Source organism: Anopheles cruzii, chromosome 3 (assembly GCF_943734635.1).
Source record: "Anopheles cruzii chromosome 3, idAnoCruzAS_RS32_06, whole genome shotgun sequence".
Classification (NCBI taxonomy): domain Eukaryota; kingdom Metazoa; phylum Arthropoda; class Insecta; order Diptera; family Culicidae; genus Anopheles; species Anopheles cruzii.
In genome coordinates this window covers 61,013,796-61,033,634 of record NC_069145.1, presented here as the reverse complement: position 1 = coordinate 61,033,634, position 19,839 = coordinate 61,013,796, and the positions used below count along the sequence as shown (strand labels likewise).

The following is a 19,839-nucleotide window of genomic DNA, read 5'->3' as shown; positions in this document are numbered from 1 at the left end:
GTGTTGTCGCCAGCGTGTTATTTGCACCGTCTGCAGTTTGTGTTGTGACGATTGTTGGCCATCGCCTTGGTGTGACGCACGTCTGAAGGGCGCGCATGAGCTGCTCTGGGCGGGACTGACGACACAGTGTAGAGTGTAGTGGCCCCCGGAAGACTGATGGGTAATTAGTGGTTCTGCCCGCAAAACACTTTCGATCGTCCGGATCGTCACGCCGTCGACGCAACGACAACGGCCATCACGGCGCAGTACGAACCTTCAAAATACGCACAGATCCCGAGAATCGAGAGGGCGGCCACCGACGGGGTGCTTGGGTTGAGTGTGTGAACTAGTGCGCCCGGTAGAGAAGGGCACAGAATGGCAACAATTACGACAATTACGACAAAAAGTGGTCCCGGCGCGACGGCTCCTCCGATGCCCTCGACGGCGCAGTTCAAGAGCCATGTCTACTCGAAGTACCGCGAGCTGCTGGGCTCGTACAACGGCAAGGCGAACGAAATGCTGCAAGCCTACCCGGCGTACCGTGTGCAGGAGGATAAAGGATTCGCACTCGGTGGTGGCGTAGAGTGAGTAATTTGAGCGACGAGCGACCGTGAATGAAGCCGATCGTAAAAGATTGCCCAACACGATGTGGCACGATCATCGGGTTCCTGAAGCGAAATTAAATTGAGGGCCACATTTTGTGAAGCAAACCACTGACTCTGAAAATTTCCCGTTCAAAGGAATCGCCACGCTGTTGCGATCGATTTGCTAATGAAGGGGATAGACGTGTTGTCTATCGCCAAATAAGGACGCTGCCTTGTGGCGTATCGAATCAACATCTGTCCACTGACGGGGTGACTCACAGGGGTGTGCAAAAATGTGTGCCATTTCCTGCCAGATATCGAAATTCGCTAGTCTGCTAAGATTTGTTTACATAACATTTTCTCTTATTTTGCCTTCAGCCTTCGGCGATCCTCTGCCGAGCGGCGCACATCACAGTGCGACCAATGTGTTCGAATTGTACCAGTTATTTCTCAATTATTTGATTCAGAAGAGAACACTTGCTTAAACTGTAACAAATTGAGTGAGTTTATGTTTAACTATAATCATAACCGTCTTTTAATCAATTCATTATTTGTTTGTTAACCGTTTTTATCGAATCATTTGAATGACTATTATAAAGAGTAATACCATCCACTTATTTGACTCTGCTCTGGCTCTTATTTGGCTTATCTTGTTGATTTGTTGTTTTATCCCCTGAACCAGATTATGTTGGTGTTATTCTTATTTTTATTGTGTTGCAGTGTTATTAAAAATAATTGAGTCCATCTGAAGCGTGTGAAGCTATTGAACGTCATTTGACAGCATAGGGCGGTGTGACTTGCTTGCTAACGCATTTAGTTTCAGAACTTTTGTGTCGCACTGTGGACGCTTCGAGGTCATTCAAAGCGACGAGAAGACGTCGTTTCCTCCATCTGTTACTATCATCTAACAGACTACGATCAACAGTAGACTAGTAAAACACTCAGGCGATATTACTTCCGCAAGCGCGCGGATCTTCGCGGACGGTTGTTTACTGTCACTTGCTAAGCGATCAAAACATCGTCCCCAAAAACACGCGGTGCGTTGGCCACTGTCGCGCCAGTGAGCTGACGGGCCGCCGTGGCCGTGGGTTGCATTGACAGCTCCATTTACGGAGACAGTGGCGACAGGAAAACGGCTCGACGACGTCACCGATGATGCCAACCACGGTCCGGCCGTCGAACCGCCGTGCACCTCACCACGGGTGTGTGTGATCTATGATTTGCGTTTCAAGTTCCGGACGGAAACGTCATGGTCACGGTGTTAATGTGCAGCACTCTCTGGTTAACACGGAGATTTACTTCCTCCAATATGGTTCGGCTCTGGTGGCGTTGACGCTACCTTGCTCAGTGTCAATGAGTGTCTGAGCCACCCGATGATGGGGACCGCAAGCAGAACGGACAAAGTAGATCCGCGAAAGAAACGCTGACACTATTTACCCAGTTTGTGCCAGTTTGAAGTTTTACCTAGTCCCCGATCCCATTGCCAGGACGTTTGATTGGACTTTTACCGGAACGAAGGGCGAACGAGCACCCAAGCATCTTGGCCGACTTTGCCCGGAACCCGTTTCCTGGATTATGGTCCGCATCGGGACCGGACCGGTCCGCCTCCTGCCAGTAAATGGGGAAATTGTCCTATTATTGCCCTTTGAAAGTCTTCATCGCACCACTCGCACAGGTCACGTCACGGCGCATTACTTTCCGAGCGGCTCAGCGGGGCCTCGGGACCAACAAACAGGTGGGCGTTTATGCGGCTGCGGCGGGCAGGGCAGGAAGATAAACGGCGATCCGCGATGTCCGCCTAGCCGGTCGGTCGGTTGGCTGGCGGCTGGGGAGTGATATTTTTAAAAATCTAATTTCTTCGCGGACTGAGTGGACGTGGAGTCGCGGTCTCCTAGGCGGGCCGTGCGAATCGCGGGGCCGAACTTTTATCGCTCGCACCACAACTGCAAACAAACGGCGACGAAGCGGCTTAGATTTCAAGGTTAATAGAAATGTTTGTACATACTTGGATGATGGCAGGTTCAGCGTTCCGCGCTCGTTCACGGTCACCGGTGAGTTAGAGAGAGGATCGGCTGACTTGAACGTTGATGCGCAGCAGCAGAGAAGATGTGTTTATTATTCTTCCCGTAGTGCTCCAATAACGCTCAGCGATCGCAAATCGGACTCTTTCTTTCACATTTCATCACCAGGATGTTGTTCTGCGTTGTACGACTTCCTTCTTCCTTCCAGTCCTAGATCTTCGGCCAGGAAGGGGAAAGAAAGTCAGCATAAATGTGCAGAATAGTTTACGCTATCCTTGTCCGCACGTGGTCGTCTCAAGTTTGTTACCCTTTCGTCGCCCACATCGTCGTAAGGCCCATCCGATCGACTTGGTTCTGCCCGTACTCCCAAAAACGCGCTACTCCACACTGTGCTCCATTTGGTTCGTTTTTGGTTCGGTCGGCCGAACGAAGGACCGTACGACGAGGTACGAGGTGTGTTATTTAAATCGTCCCAAATTAGTTACACCCGCCCGCCCGCGGTCTGCGCCGTTCTGCGCCGGGAATTAAGTGCATTCTCTCATTCCCGGCGGCGGCATGAGTCATGGTTTAAATATTGAACCTGTTTCTCATCGCGACGGACAGGGTTAAGAGTTTCGCTTCGCCCGCCGCCACCACCACCACAACACGAACGGTGTTGACCCGTGTTTGGTCATCCAACAGGCAACCTGGAGAGCAAAGAAAGCCCCGAAGTCTTGTGGCAGTTCGTGCAGGCGTGCAAGCGACCCCACTGAAGTTTCTGAAGTCGCACCCCCGGGTCGTGTTATGTTTTCTGCTTTTTGCGCCCTCATAGGGCGACCCAGGCGGCCAATTAGACCAGCGGGCGGACAGTTCAAAAGGTCAACAATTTGAAAGCGTACTTTCTTCGGCAAGTCGCCAGTAGTCGGCGGGACCCTTTCGGACATCAATCGATCGGGTAATGATATCCTCGAGCGTAGCGACGACACAAAGGACCACTCGTTATAGGAGCCTAACAGCGGCCTATCCATCAACGGGCTGCTTTCGGATGGTTATTGACCGCCGCCGGGAGACAGCTTTTCTCCTGTGAAAACCAGTGAAAAGGTTCGGTCTTAGGAAGGAATAAAAAGGAGTCTTGTCGTACCGGTCCCCCATTGCCCGATGGAATGGCGCTGGCAACTGGTGGTCCCTACGCAAAACTGCATCGTTACACTGCGGGGAATGGATTGACGATCGAATGGCCTAACAACAGGCATCGCCGCGGGTGTTTAGTGTTTTGGTGCACGGGTGCAACACAGGGGGCGGGCTCCCTTTTCCTTCATTAGCACCCCGTCGAAAGGGCCTTTGCATGCCGGTCGGTCGGTTGGTCGGTCTATTTATAACCAGCGACTTAGTCATGGTCCAAACATGCGCCGAGACCGTTTGACGGGAGCGGTCCGCTATGCAGTCCGCTATGATGGACTCGGCGCCGCTGGCATGTGTCCAGTGTGTTGGCCATGGGCAAGCGCTGGGAATGCAATTGTATGCACGTCACCGAACGATGGAAAGTTTTCAGCCAAAGTGAACTTGAACTCGAGAAAGTAAATGGACGCGCAGCAGAGTGCGAGAGAACTCTGAGTAACAACATGGGTACGTGGGTTAGAAAATAGAAAATTTAGCACCTTTTTGGGGCTGTTTGATAAAGCCAAGTCAAGTCTAATTACCGGGCAATTTATGGTAATTTATGGAGATCCCGAAGGCGTAAGGGCGTAAGGGCGTGCTAGAGTGTAACGATAATTTAGTGTGTTTCGGGACTACTGGGCTGTTCAATAAGGGCGCTACTACGAGTCTAATTTTGTATTGTTCTGTTGGTATACTTTTTATATGAACTTATGTGAAGTTTTATTTCGATCTGTCAATTCATTCTTAGCTTACAAGCCATTTAGTATCGACGTGTCGCAGTATTTTTTTTTAATGGTAAAAACAAGTATCGTGCAGTTACTCGATTTTGTTTAAGGCTTAAAAGGAAAGGAAATTTATGAATGAATTTTGAAAGTGTATAATGATTCTTCGCCTTCAATTAGTACATTAAAAGGGGTGTTTCTAAATTTAAACGTGGTCGTACAAGCCTTAAAGGCTATCCACGTCAAAGACGTCCAAAAACAGACACAAGACCAGAAATCGTAGAAAAAATACAGGATATCGTACTGGAAAATCGTCGAATGATTGAAAGAGATTTAGTACAAGGCTGAATAATAAAGTGTATTTCAAACCATAAAATTGCTTTCCTTTGCTTATCGAGGCTACGAACTTATTGAACTGCCTAGTATAACTTCGGCATTCGTTCACCAACTAGATACTATTTTAAAGATGTAAACTATCGGATGCTGACTAGAACACGGAGAATGTTCAAACCGTGGCAGTGTAACGGTACGAGTTTGAGGCTTTACAGACAAAGACAAACTGCATGTGGTTTTCTCTGTAAATAATTGAACGTACTTGAGAACACACTTTAATAATCCGAGAAAAACAACCACTGAAAAACTACAAAATGGGCAAAAGTATACAGCTTAAGAGAAAATATATGTTTGTCTTGTAGTTAGCTTCAGCACTTATCAAACGATCCGATCAACTGGAATTCTCGGGAGGCATAATTAATGGCATGGTTCAATTTTCATCTCATCGTGAGACTACGAACGTTCGAATCCGTCACCCATCAGTTCGTCTAATTGAAACACGAGCTGATAGTGACGCGTTAAAATCAGGTGACCTATTTAATACCCATTAGCGCACAATAGAACCATTAGGCTGGCGCCACCATAACCCCAAAATGTTACATTTACAGGCCATTACCAAAGTAACGGCCGCGAGTTCACTAATTGCGCACAGCCATTTCGTCTCAAAACGTGTTGTCGAATTCGAATTCGATAAAAAAAAACGGACGGCTACTCGCATGCACCGCCGATCCACTTAAATCGTGTTATACGTGATCAAAATACACTTGACACGCTCGTCTGGGGAATAGCGGTCCCACTTATCGGTCGATCGTTGGTCGACCACTTGCCGATGCAGTTTCATTCAAAAAATCGTCGGCCTGCATCGTCGGCGCGCAGAATCGGCGGGCGTGTTCTAGATGTTCCCACTCGCTGGTTCCGCGGAACACCGGGAAGCCGGTGGCGCATTCACATGCGACGAGTGTGTGAAACTTTACACTTCCTATGCGATAAATTGTAGCCGTAATGTCTGCGGGAGCGGGACCGGCTGCACCGTGGCCACAGATCCGGGGAGATGGGTGAATGCTTTCAGCCACGTTTTAGTGCATCATAAATAACGGAGCAATTCAAACACGCTTCTTTGAAACGGTGACCAGGCGGGGGTTCAGGGGTGGTCGGACAACGTGAGATCAGAGGATCTCATCCCCAAGCGGGGGCCTGCACTCTTTACATTCTGCCATCGTTGTTTTTGATTACGACCTCTGCTAAGCTGCAGGAAACACTGAACCGAATTACATGCCACGTTTTCTACTGCGGGAAGTTCTTGAGTTTTGTAACAATTTCACCACAGCCGTCGGGTGAATGTGATAAAAAAATAGAAGGAAACGAAACAATCGTTTACGAGAAACAAATTTTTGGCAGCGTGATGAGAATGGAACAGAAAAAAACGAAACTTCTGCAACAATTCAAATGCGACTGACCGGTTCGAACGACTGCACCGTCAGAGATACTATTTTTAATTTTCTGTGTCCGGGCGGCTGCGCCGGCAAACGTGGAGAGTCCTGCAGTGGGGTTTCTCCGCCCAGAGGTGCTACAGTTGGTGGCATTCGGAGAAGAAGAAGTTCTAAGAAGTTGGTTCCGTGTTTGCCGGGTTGTCTTCGCGATCTTGCTTGCTGATCGACATTCAAATGTCAGATCGATCGGGTCTTCCTGTTGTCGCTGCCGACACTGATGCCGATGACACACTGATACGCGACGTTGACCGATTTTTGAGCACCGCCGAAAAGCACTTAACCCAATTTTGCCCAAATAGACGTTGACGGGCTCAAGGTGGCGCAGAACCCCGTGCGGCGCCAGAGGACATCGTGGGCGCATCCTGCCGGCGACCGTGATGAATGATCGTTCACGGGACAGCGCCCATGGGACGGAGCTGTCGGGCGGACCGCAACAGATGCAGCGTTGACGGCGTTGACGGATATTGATGAAATCGCAATGTTTTGTCAGCTGACCGGTGAACACCGATAGGATCACCGAAAACGCTCGCCCTCGAGGCCGCATGTTGTCAAAACAAAATGAGGGCACAAAACAGTGGCACGGGGCAGTACATCTGGCGGGCACTCTAAACAGTACCAATGGAGGCCAGAGTTAGTTTATAAATTCAACCACGGGACATATGCGGAAAATGTTCGAATTACCATTTTTTGGGTAGCTTCATCATTCTATCAGGTGGCTAAATATTTAGTATATTTTTTTTTGTCCTTGAGAGACCAACAAGAATATGATGAATGCATCAAAACTTCCCAACCAAGTTTCGTCTATTTATTTCAAGCCATCAAAGATGTGGGATCGAACATTATGCGAATGAAACACAGCTTCTGTTGTGACTTTCTGGATTGATAGGAACTGAACAAAGCGGCTTATCGTTTGGTATGTTCTTCTATAATTTTCGCAATATTTTTGCAACAAAACCTTAGGTCAGAACTCAATGTAACATTAGTCGATCTGAAGTTGGTTGGTGACCAGACCGAAATGACATCACTCTTATTTATATAACGCTGACATGGACCATTATTTTCCTGACCCAGATTAATTGCATAAGAAATGTTCCGGAGGAGAAAATGGAAACCACACAGCGTTGAGGCGAAAGTCGAGAGTATGTTTTGTTGGTTTTGCGCATCCGTCCGTATGACGTGATTTTTAAATTTCGCTCTGAAATCTGTGTGCCAATGGATCGGTTTGCCATGGCCATCCAAATAGGTCAATGAAACGTGCGTTTGGGGTTTTCGGTTCGCGGGAAAATGGAGGCGATCGTGGAAAACCAGTCTTTTTCTCACTTTCTCTTTCGATCTCTTGTGTGAATGATGCTAACTGATGATGTGTTCTTCTTCCGCCTCCTAGCTACGGTGGCCCGCCGCAGTCCACAATTGGAAGCTCGGCCCGGCGGATACAGGCACAGTTGCCAGCAGAACCACCAGCCTGCGTCCAGAATGCCATGATGCGGCGGGATAAACAGCCCTTCACCTACACACCGGGCGGGATCGATCTGTCACAAATCAAGTCACCTCGCATGGCCAAGCGGATATCGCGAAACGCCAACTCGGAAGGTGTGACGGGTCAGCCCAAGGTGTCACCATTGGCTCAGGTACTGTCTCCAGGTCTTTCTCCAGGTCCCACCCGTTTAGCTTTGGCCTCATCACTTCACTTCTCCGCACTCTGCAGAACAATGGTAACGGTGCCAGCAATGGCAGCCACAATCCAGTATCGCCAGCGGCCACTCTGGGAGCCGCTGCCATGGGTATGCCCTTCCAGGTGTTCCCCACAGGACCGCCGGCACCTCCGCCACCGCCACCACCAACGCAGGGCCGCGTAGTGCAGCCGAACGGTAACCGATCGATGCCCCCGCCTCCTCCACCGCCCGGACCGATCGAGTCCCGGAAGTCACCGAAGCCACAAGTATTCGAACCGCCACCGATGGGCATGCGGCCAGAAATCAAGATTCCCGTCAATCCGTTGGCGAACCTGCGGAAGGCTCCGAGACCGCAGCCCAAGAACGACTACTGGATCGAGGAGTACCGGCGGGAGAAACAGCAGGAGGGTGGCAACGGTGGCGGAGGTGGCGGAGGAGGAGGTAGTAGCATTCCCCGACCTGTCCCACCCAGTTACAGCTACCCCGTTCGAGATCTGGACGATGAAGGTAATGCGATGACGCAGGTTTTGAGAGATTCTGGGATTACTCAGAAGAGCACGGTAGCGGTGTCTCGCCGTGTAGTAGTCGTGCCAGCGTGTTGTCACTAACCTCTGCATCTTTTCATGGCTCATTGCAGTTGCTAAAAACACTGTCCACAATCGCACAGACGAGCTGACCGTACGAGGTGAACCATTGGCACAGAAACGATCACCAAGTCCATCCAATCTAACTAAACCGCATGAGAACGGTTCGCGCGGCTCGTCGATCAAGACGCCGCCGGTCTACGGCCAGAGTCCGGTGCCGGCCAATCTTCCGCCCCCGATCACCCCGACCAAAGTGTCCCCGGCGCGCCCCGCAACCGCCCCGTCACCCGGCGCCAAAGACTTATCGTCCCCCCCACCACCACCGCCCGTGCTTCCCAAGCCCTCCGTTTCACCCGTGCCCAAGAGTCAGCCCACTAACAACAGTCACACGATCACGATCACTACACAACCCGTCAATGGGGGCCGACCGGAACCGACAGCAGTCGTCGTCAGGACCGGCGCCGACCTTGCAGCTCCTTCACCACCACCACCCCCACAAGTACCAACACAGAAACCATCCACAGTGGCAGCATCGTCAGCATCATCCCCTACCTCCGCCACACAGAAACCCGCCCAGGCGCTGGGGTCCCTCTATATCCCGCCCGTACACGAGGTGTTCGCCAATAGTAAGCAAAGTCTCCTTACCCAAGCGAGTCCACCATGGATGTCGTCACGGCACAATAGCCTGAAGGAGCAGCCCGAATGGGTGCACCGGGACGATCCGGGAGCGGGCGACGAAGCCGGGCGTGAACGGTGGCGCTCACAGTCGCCGCCTAGCACACCACCAGAGTCAGAGCAGACAGAGCCACAGTCACAGCAACAGCAGCAGCAGACACAGACCGTCCAGACAGCACAGACGACCCGTGAAAGTGGTACTAAATCCGTTGATTCTATCGCCACAGCATCGTCACCGGTCGGCACCGGTGCACGACCGTCTCCAGCGTCCTACCAGCTCACACAGCAAACAGCTCCGGCAGCCCCGGCACCGGGATCGGCCAACGCGGCTCGACCATCGGTCGATGTGTCCACACCGCAGCCTTACGCCCAGCAGCAGTTACGTGGCCAGGGACAACAGCAGCAGCAACCGAATAGGGTAGGGCCGGCGGTTGGGGTGTCTCCGGTCACGGTTACGATGCCGGTGGCCCGTCCCTATCAGCAGCCACACGGACCGCCACAGGGACCACAGGGCTACTCGCAGGCGCAACCCGTCTACTCACCGCAACCACCGACCACAGCAGGACCGCAAAAGGTACGACCATCATCTTATACTCAGAATAAGAATAAGGTACTTATCAGAAACAGTACTCCTCCTGGCAGAAGCGATGATTAATCGACCTCAGCATTAGTGTCTGAAAGGAGCCGCACGATCTATTAATACATGGACTGAAAAGTCCCTAGTCTAGGAAAGCGAATGCGTTATTTCGTTCAAAATTGGCTTCTCTTCATCAATCATTCCGCGTCGATCTAACGAATCGCGATCGGCGAATAGCCAGTGGTCGTTGGGAACCAAATCTGGCGAATATCTGGTAGATGTGGGAGTAATTCGAAGTTCAATTTAACAAGTTTTCTCACTACTTCTTATTCATACAATGTCAGCTTATTCACGCAACTTCACTTTTCGATTCTTCAATACGATTTTGTGGATTTTGTTTTTGATGTTTTCTAAGGCTACCGTCTCATTTGGACGACAACTGCGTTCCAAATAATGTCTCTGTGTCTCTTCGAGCACGTTTAAAGTCAGCAAATCAACGTTTTATCGTTGTTTTCGATGGAGCGGAGTCCTTATAATACTTTTCAAGCCTTTGCTTCGCTTGAACTGTATTTTTCCCACCAAAAAGCAGCGCAACATTAAAACACGAAATTGGTTTTGATAAAAATAACAAAAGTAGTTGAACTCTCAGCACAATAATTCGCAAACTTATGAGTAGAATACAATGAAATTTTAATAGCTTCCTTTTGAAGATTAGTACTGACTGAAAAAGCGATAAATGTTAATAAGACTAGCGTTATTTATGGGTTAGGCCCAGGATTTTTCAGCCCATGTGTTATGTAATTGGATCAAGATCCAAAGAACATTCAACGGAAGCCCTGACACTTTCAAAAGTTGTAATGGTTGTGGAGGACCAAATAAGTTGTAAATCGATAATTTAAGAATGTTCTTAAGTCCAAGTACTTCATAGCCATAACTAAGAGGCCGAGCTTTGCTTTTTGGAAAAGAAAACGTTTGTTATAACGAAATTATTTGGCCGGCTTAGCGTTTACGATAGTTGGTTGCCTGAATCGGTGGAAGGCTGGAGAGAACTGAGAGAACTGATCCTTTTTTTTTTAAATTGTTCCTTTCTTCAAACAATTTTGGACGGCTAGTGAAAGCGATTTGGGATACTACTATCCTGAAGCTTCTTTCATGAACAACCATTTGGAGTGTTTTGATGAACCAAAAACCAAACCAAACGGAAACCCAAGATACAGATAAACTCAGCTACAACCGTTTTGAAAGTGAATTAGATTCCTCAGACTATATTTTAATATCTCCGTCCATTTGGACTTATTCCCGTTTAATTGTGGACCAGCTTTGCCTACTGTTCGCTCAATTTTTATGTATGCCTGAACTGGTGATCCTTCGTCCTGTAGTATGTTAATGCAGTGAAGAGTGCTCTTCTTAAATCATAACTTCTAAGTTCAGATCCAATCTACAATCTTCTACATCTACTGTTTGCGTGAATCTACTTTCACCCGCTAGGAACGTATCATACCGATACAGATCGAAAAGTCTCCTGTACAGTCGCCGGCGACGGCTCCCAGCTTTGCGCCACCCCCTTACTACAGCCCCAGCGCAACCTACGGTCCCGGCAGCGCCAACGGCAGCAGCATGCAGTCCCCGGTGCCGCTAGGATTCGCGACCCCGCACAGTGGTACCGATCTGCCACCGATTGCTACCCGTGGCCAACTAGAGCTAATCTACTCTGTTTCTGTCTGTCTGTTCTTTGTCCATTCCCGGCGTGTAGGATTTACGACCCCGACCGCCATGTTTACCAACCCGAACCATTTCGTCAACCAAGGCTACAACAACATCAGCTACCCGCCGACACCGACCGGACAGCCGATCCAACCGATCTACCAAGCCGCCCATCCGCACTATCCTCCGCCGCTGCCGCCGACACAACATTATCCGATGCACGCGCAACAGCAGCGTATGCAGCAACAGCAACAGCAACAGCAGCAGCAACAGCAACAGTGTGTGTCGAACGTGCGCATAGTGCCGATCAAGGTGGAGGCCACCGCCGCCGAGCATACGGCCCGCGGCCCGCTGGCCAACACGCCGGCCATCATTCAGAGGTAACGGCCCCAGGGCCACTTCCAACTCGAGGTCCAGGACCCCCGCGGGTGTTCTTATATCTGACTTCCTATTTTTCTGTTTCTCCTACCGAATTAAAATATCAAAACGTGTCCCGCCCCGCTCCGCCCAACCCCTGCCCTGAACCTTCTGCGGTCTTGCCTACCGGGCGGAAACGCAATGTCGCAACCGCGCAACGCGTGTAGTGGTGATCGTAGCTACATCATCCACGACATCCCGCTAGAAGCTAAGATTCGGTTTCTTAAAAATAGACTCAGGTACAGCACAACCTCCCTACTTCTGGCCGGCCGTGGTGACACACCAGTGCCCGAAAAAGATCATCCAACTCACGCGGGTTCGGAAGGTGTTTCATTTGAGTGTGACAGTTGAGACCCGAAAAGGCGCCAGCAAGAGCGACACGTCGCCAAGCGAACCTCGGAACTCGATGCTGGCGATGTTTTTCGATGTTGTTTTCATGTCTTGTGTTTTGCATTTTCTCTGACCGCCGGTTCTGCCTGTTGCTTGTGGCTCATGATTCGCCGTGTTTTGCATTGTTACGTGTCCATGTTTACGTTCAATTGCGATGTGTGCTGTTTCCATACTTGGTTTCGTTTCGTTTCGTTTGTTGTTCAACGGAACAGGAAAGGCGTTTCCTTGAAGGAGGCTGGATGTAGAAACCAGACAGGGCTAGCATGTAGGAACCGGATGCAGACTGTTCGGTCTTGATCGCCAATTCGTTAGTAAAATTACAATCATAACCCCATTGTGGCTCAGTAACTGTTCGACATCCGATGTGTTGTATGTCCGCTGTTCCACTCCTGATTCAGCTCGAATCCCCTAAACGTCCATCCCATTCGAAGACGAAACTCGTGTGCTAATCCACTCATCATGGTTCAATTCACTCTTGTTTGCCCTCAGTGATCCACGCAGTAGCAACAATGCTCAGGCTTGGAACGGTAACAACGCCCCGAACCAGTCGCGCTCGTTCCGAGTGCTGCAGCAAATTACCGACACCCTGGATGAGTCCGGGGAGTCCGCGAAGAACGGAAGCAAGGAGCCGAGCTCCCAGCCACAGCCAGCGGCCGGCGATCAGACCGATGCGAAGCCGGCGTATGGTGGTCGGGCCGACGCCAGGACCCCAACCGGCGGCCAGCAGCAGCAGGATCTGGGCGACGGGCAGCTGCGCCGATTGCAGCTCAGCAACGAAGATAAGGCGCTGATGAACAGAGTAAAAAATCAAGGTACGGTACCGACGCGGCAGCAAACGCGGCCAGCGCTGCGGTCGTTGAAACTCGAAACGCTAACCACGCTAATTGGTAATGTAATAATGTTTCATGTTTTTTACTTGCCCGTCTCGGTCTGTTTTACCTCCTTGTGTACCTACACCTCCGAATGAATGAATGTGCCTCAATGTTTGCCACTAGTCGACGGAGAAGTTTATCTCCATAACGAAGAAGATCCTCGCTACCGTGGTGCCGCCATACCGTCCAAAGCGTTCCGGTATCTGCAGAACATGACCGACATGAGCGGTCAGGCTGCGAACCAAAGCACTACTGGTACGAACAAGTTGTTGTATATATAGAGCCCTTCGGGCGGCTTTAGTTAGACCGTTTATTTCTAGTATGCTTCTTCTTTAGTTTCGTTTCACGTTTTCTGTTTGTATTATACGTTCTGTGTTCGGCTGTGCTATGTTTTGTCTTGTTGTATGTTCTTTTTGGATTCTCCCACACTTATTGGTTATGATCTGTACATACTGGGCCGTTTGTGTGTTGCAATTTTTGTTTCGTTCTGCTTCCGCCGATAGTGTACATACTTTTGGGTTGAGCTTTATGGTTTGGTAGCATCCCGAATGACTTCAGCAGCATTGAACTTTCCAACTCTCCAATTCTCTTGATAGGCTCTGGAAATCGTGCCCAACAAATGTTCATACCGAGCCGGCCAAGCTGCAACGAATCAGGTATGTTGCCAAAGTGCAGTAAATTATTGTTACCTTGTTAGTTACAACTGCAACTGCTTCGCAGACGGTGAAAATCAACAGTCGCAACCGTACGTCCCACCGAGCGAGCAAACGGTGGAGGAACCAAAGAAGTACACCGGTGGCTCCATCCCGAGCCGATCGTTCAAGATGCTGCAGGCGATGACCGACGCGCCAGGTAAGTGTTCATAGTTCCCCGCTGCGATCTCGATACTCGGTGGCTTAGGCTTTACCCCGTGAGTCATTTCATTCGATGGCTTCCCGATGACAGAACGGCCCGCGGGGGGTTGTACCAGTTCTGGACAGCCGCCGGCCGAAACCCGACGACGTTTTGCAATGTCTTAGCCAATACCTGCGACTGCGTACGCATACTCGTTCACCAGAAACCATTCATCCAGAATATAATCTACATTTTTGGTTTTATTAACTTAGTGTGATATTTTCGATCTTCTGACCCAACTATCGGTGTTGTTTGAAGGCAGGTTCACATCTCCCCAGTTCAACCCAACTCACACACGCACACACACACAGTAACACACACACGCAGGCAGGTGGTGTTAGACGTAAACCGCACACACACCTGGAAGCCGCCAGCTACCGCTTAGTGGTTTCAAAGCTCTTCAAAGTTGACCTTCCTTCCCACCAAAAATGATCTATCAATTTAGCATTAGCATCTTGTGTTGAAAGTAGCGGACATTATTCTGCCCCCTGATGCTCAAGATCAGCGGCACCACCGAATTCTTCAGGAGCTCCTGCCTGAGGTCCTTGGCCATCCCAAGCCAAGCCACCTTTCTATTCCGCTCAGTTCAGATCGGTTTCGGCGCCGACGCCATTCTGTGTTTCGTTCCTCGGGGAGTTTCGGGAACTCGGAACTCGGGCGAATCCCGCGGCGTGGAATCTCTCCAGCTGATGGGGAGATGCGCCGGGACCGCCTCCACGCCACTCCACTCGTTCTCGTTCGCCATCGCCATCCATTCTTCATTCATCGTAATGTTCTGTCTCTTTCTCTTTCCTCTTTCTTTCTCTCTCTCTCTTTCTTTCATTTTGCCGTTCTTCACAGCCGATCCAAATTCCTCAGACACTGAGGGCGGCCATGCTAGTGTCAAGCTGCAGCGTCACTGCAGCGGCACAGAGATTCGGTACTCGCCCTACCCCTATCCGCCGCAACCCACTTACTACTGTTGCACCCCCAATTGGCACCACTACTACGATCCCACTAACCCCCAGTATTATCCCCCGCACCATCCCCACCACCCACCGCCACCGCCCCATGCCGTCCCGGGCTATTACTATGGCCATCCGCCTCCGCCGCCGCCGCTGCCACCGCCACCACTTCCACCGGGTCTGTACGATCGCGGTGGCGGCGGCGGCGGCGGCGGTTACTACGGCGGCTACATGTCTCCGCACCATTTCTACTACGCACAAGAACCGTGCTCCCCGTGTACGCCGCCTCCGTACTACCAGATCAGCCAGCAGCAGCCCCAGACGGCCTACTGCGAGGCGATCCCTCACGAGGCGATCCACACGTACGTCATCACGACGCCACCGCCGCGTATAGTCGTAACGCCGACACCGGCGACAACGGATGACGGATGCTGTTCCGATAGCGAGTTGCTGCAGCGCAAAGAGCAGCTGGGCGAGCTGCACTCGGTGCCCGGCGAAGTGTTTACCGACGGCGGCCATCACCCGCTCGTTCGGTCGCGATCCAGCATGCAGCGATTGTCCGAGCGCCTCGCCGACCTGTCACCCGTCGCCGGTCAGACGGTCCGCTGTTCGCCTTGCAGTCCGCTGAACGAGCGGTACCGAACCTACGAGGAGAGTACCTCGTCGTCGGTGCCTTCGTCTCAGTCTGAGGCTTCAGACTCGGAAGACGAAGGCACCCAGCGTCGCTCGAACGGGCACGCCGGAAGGGGCAAGGCAGCGACGGAAACGGAAGACGACGACAACGAGGACGAGGAGGACGAAGAGGAGGAAGACGTTGAGGAGAGTGAAGAAGAGGACACGGCACAGACGGCAGACGCCGCGGCCGCCGCCGCCGCCACCGAGGAGCACCTGCCACATCAGCTCAGTGTGATCTTTGAGGAGGAGAGCATGTACGGCGGCCAGTCAACGGTGGCCAGCAGCCGGAGGGCCAGCGTGTGTAGTAACAGCTCCACGCTCAGCGATTGCTCCTCCACGCTGGCCAACGATCTGGACGACGACGGCGAAGAAGCCGCGCTGAGCGGAGGTAATCGAACCGATGACGACATCGATCGGATGGACGACGCCGACATGGAACGGTCACTCGTTTCGGTGCGCCTTCCGCTGAAGCTGTCGTTCAGCAAGTCACCCAACAACGAGGACATTGCGACGCTCGTCGTCGGAGAGAGCGAAATCACGGACTCGAAAGAAACGATGACCAACCCGAAGCGCGCACCGCAACCGGAAGCTACCGACCGGGACGACAGTGGTGACGAAAGCGATACGGAAGAATCCGACAGCGAGTCCGACAGCGGGAGTGCGGACGAAACGGACACGGACGTGAAGAAGGACGGACGCACCAGCCCGACGGATGCAGCCGATAGTGCGGACGTTACGGTTACGATCACGATTCCTTCGCTGACCAGCAAGAGCAAGTCCGGAGGCGACCAGCGGGGGTCCGGTGCCGCTGGCCACGCGCTGACAGCCCAGCACGATGAGCCCGGGAATCCTCCGTTCAAAATAGACTACGAAGAAGCTTCCGAAGTGTCGGTGTCGGTTTCGTTGCCCTTAAAGCCCAAACTTAGCTCCTGCGGTGGGAAGTCTGATGAGCCGTTGGAATCTGCGGAACCGGAAGTAACCAAAGACCAGGAACAGGACGAGGAGGAAGAGGTAGACTTCTGGAGTCAGATCGGTGACGACGAGGACGACTACCAGCGTCCGGTACGGTCGTACTCGCGAGAAATGTGGAGCAGCAGCCGAGAGTTAAGTGTCGATCGGCAGAGTGCCGCCGAGGATGATGAAGAGGGCAGCACAACGGGCATGACCGAGTTCTGGAGTGCGGAAAATGTTCCCACAGAAGCGGTGGACCCGTGGAAGCACAGCGCACGGGAGACGGTGCCGAGTGACGTGGCTCCAAGGGAGCAGAGTGAGTTCCAGGATTCGCTCGAGTACTGGCAGAAGGAAAACGAACGTTTGGTGAAAGATTTGTACGAAAGCCGCAGCAAACAGTCGAGTGCCCTGGCAATGGACGAGAATAACAATAGATGGGCAGTGGAGAACACGAAACAAGAGTTACAGGAGCCTCAGGTAGCGATTGTCAGCGATTTAGGAAACCCAACCACTGAGCCCCACTGTGAGGAGGAGGAAGGTTCCGAGTCGGAAAGTGAAGAGGACAGTGAAGAGTACGAGACGTCCAACACGTCGAAGGAAGAGTTCGAACTGGAGCGGGAAGCGAACCAGCAGCAGAACGCAGTCTCAGACCCACAAGAGAATGGAGTCGAAGAGAAGCTGTGCAATGGTTTGACCGAGGCTGCCGGTGACAAACTAGATAAAGATAAGAAGCTGTCGGTGAAGGAGAGAATATCGCTGTTTGAAACGCAGGCCATCCAGAGCAGTGCGCAGGAGGTACGCGCTACGCCAACGCCTGTCGCCGGGAACCGGTTGAGACCCCCGTCGCAACAGCGGCTGTCGTACGATGAGTCCGAGGCGGAGGACGACTCCGGCGTCACGTCGGACATCAGCAAGCACATCTCGGAGGTCGAGACGGACTCCGAGTGTTTCCCGGAGATGCGCAAGATGACACGGTACCAGCGGGCGGCCACACATTCCAGGTTATTCAAGCTTTTGCAGGACGAAAGTAACAACGGTGATAGTGAGGACGAGGAAGAGGCTAGAGGTAACGAAGCAGGAGCAGGAGATGAAGGAGTCAAGTTGAAGGACCGTCCAGCGTCCTCTGGTGGGGCGAAAAGTGAGCGTACGCATAAAGTACCGGCAGTAGCCGGCGATCTGAAGCTGGAATCACCCAACATGGCCCCGGCCGCTACAGCGACCGATGGGCGACGCGATCGTCTGACGTTGCCGATCAGCAAGCAGTCGTCGTCCGGCAACGACAGCCTGTCGTCATCTACCTCATCGACGTCTCCTGTATCAGGAAGCTTACACAACGAGAAGCTTGCCGAAGAGCTAGTACAAAGTTTGTTGATGAAGAAAAAGGGCCGGCTGTTCCGCAACCTGCCGCTGGAGAAGCTGCACGCCGCCGCCCTGAAGATCCTGCAGGAGGACCTCGAGTCGAACGGTACGATCAGCTCGACGGAGGACAACCTGGCCACGGTCGACTCCACGCCGGCGCTGACGCCGCAGGAGTTCAAGGCCGAGTACCCGCACTCGTACGCCGACTACTACGACACGTGGAACAGCGGTGACCTGGGGAACACCGGCGGATACCCAGACAACGGCTCCGACGGCGGTGCCGGTATGGTGAAGCTGTTCCGTACCGTACCCGAGCACCAGTTGCGCGAGCCCCGCAAGGATCCGCGAATGGTCAATGGTGGCACCTGGTCGCCCCGCTGTCCGCGGGTGTTCAGCAACAAAAACGTCCCGCGACTGGCGGAAGTACGGGAAACGGAGATACCCGAGTCGCCCCGAGGATCACGGCCACCATCGCGGGCATCCAACAACCGGTCCCCGTGCATCCTGCTCGCCGGCCCAGTCGAAGACTATCCGCACCGCAACACTGCCATCAGACAGTTCAAGTTACAGTAGAAAGCGAAACGAAGGATACAGCAGGAAACAACTGCCAACACCTACTACTACTGCCAACGCCTGCTATGCTTTGATGCGAAACTCGAGCGATGAGCCATGATTTGAACCCGATTGGACGGGAGCTACACCCTGTTTTTATTTATCTGTTAGGACAGAGGCACAGACGGGCCGCCGTATTAGCAATAGACTTTAAAAGTGTTGCACTCAAGTTGATCGAACAGACGCCTTTAGGCAATCGATGGAACAGGGCCGCCAGCGTCGAAGATGGTCGAAGAGCCACATCCGGAGCCCGGCCGTTTGGGTGCTGGACAGGTTGAGTTGCTTGGCGTAGCGCTTAGTGCTGGTGCACGATGTTCGGGGACGCATTTAGTAGCGACCACCATGTACTGTGTATATGTTTCTGTATATATCGATCCCTTTTTTGGGTGGCAAAAGAAACGCGCGTTCGCGGTTCCCGTGCGGGTGTGCGCTTTGCTTAACTTTTACGTATCGCTCCCGCCCGCCCCCGTTTTCCCGTGCTTCCTCTTCTCCCAACACCCTCTCGTCTTGAGCCATCCGCATTGTGAAGACCATCTCCCCCCGAAGGGGGTTTTCCGCCAGCCGATAATTGTGTTGCCGTAGCTCTCATTTGCCATTTCCGGAAGCGGGTACCATGTTTCATTCGCGCGCGCGCGCGCGTAGGACAACGCCCGCCAATACGACGCCATAGCCAATGACCATCCCAACCAAATAACCCTTCAAAGGCCCTTCAAACAATCCAGAAACAGAAAAGAGAAAAGAATCTAGAACTAAAAACCAAACCTCTTTCACGCCAAGATTTCCGAGAAACAGGTATCTAAAATCGAAATTTATCATATACCGCGCGCATTCTTTTTGCCTAATCACTTAACCTTATACTGTTTTTTTTTTCATCAAATTTTTACTTTATTAATTCATTGCAACATTATTATTGCTTGGATTCTCTACATGTAACCGAGCGGAAGCGGTGTTTCTGCCCGGTTTTTGGACGAGAGTGTCCGAAGATGTGCCGTGTGCGCACTAGCCTTACCTGATGGGTAGTATATTTAACGTAATATTGCCACGTGTGTTGCCCGGAAGCTGTAGGAGGCCGTGCTCGATCGACACCGTGCCATTACACACGTTTCACGGTTCTTCTGTTCGTTCTTCTTCTTTTTCTTTCTGGCGCCTTTCGTTTACCACACGAAAAGCCAACACCTCTACCATCCTGGGCTGGCTGAGTATGTGTGTTTCCAAAATTGTTTCAAAATTTAAAAAAAACAACCGA

At 51.9% G+C, this 19,839-nt stretch overlaps 1 protein-coding gene across 1 annotated transcript; it reads left to right on the top strand.

The window, feature by feature from the left end:
• Positions 1-403: 403 nt before the first annotated feature.
• Positions 404-18,554, top strand: LOC128270728 (uncharacterized). Its single transcript, XM_053008142.1, has 12 exons — positions 404-563; positions 7,651-7,894; positions 7,972-8,446; positions 8,577-9,772; positions 11,264-11,435; positions 11,529-11,859; positions 12,064-12,135; positions 12,776-13,098; positions 13,282-13,413; positions 13,755-13,814; positions 13,879-14,010; positions 14,893-18,554. Exons 1-12 carry the CDS (start codon positions 412-414, stop codon positions 18,552-18,554), a joined length of 6,951 nt encoding a protein of 2,316 aa, XP_052864102.1. The 5' UTR covers positions 404-411.
• The last annotated feature ends 1,285 nt before the right edge of the window (positions 18,555-19,839 follow it).

Bases quoted from the DNA above. Each gene is read 5' to 3' on its own strand.
- LOC128270728 (XM_053008142.1), top strand. From the start codon at position 412: ATGCCCTCGACGGCGCAGTTCAAGAGCCATGTCTACTCGAAGTACCGC. The intron at 9,773-11,263 runs GTACGACCATCA...TTCACCCGCTAG, and splicing joins CCACAGCAGGACCGCAAAAG to GAACGTATCATACCGATACA. The intron at 13,099-13,281 runs GTACGGTACCGA...GTTTGCCACTAG, and splicing joins GAACAGAGTAAAAAATCAAG to TCGACGGAGAAGTTTATCTC.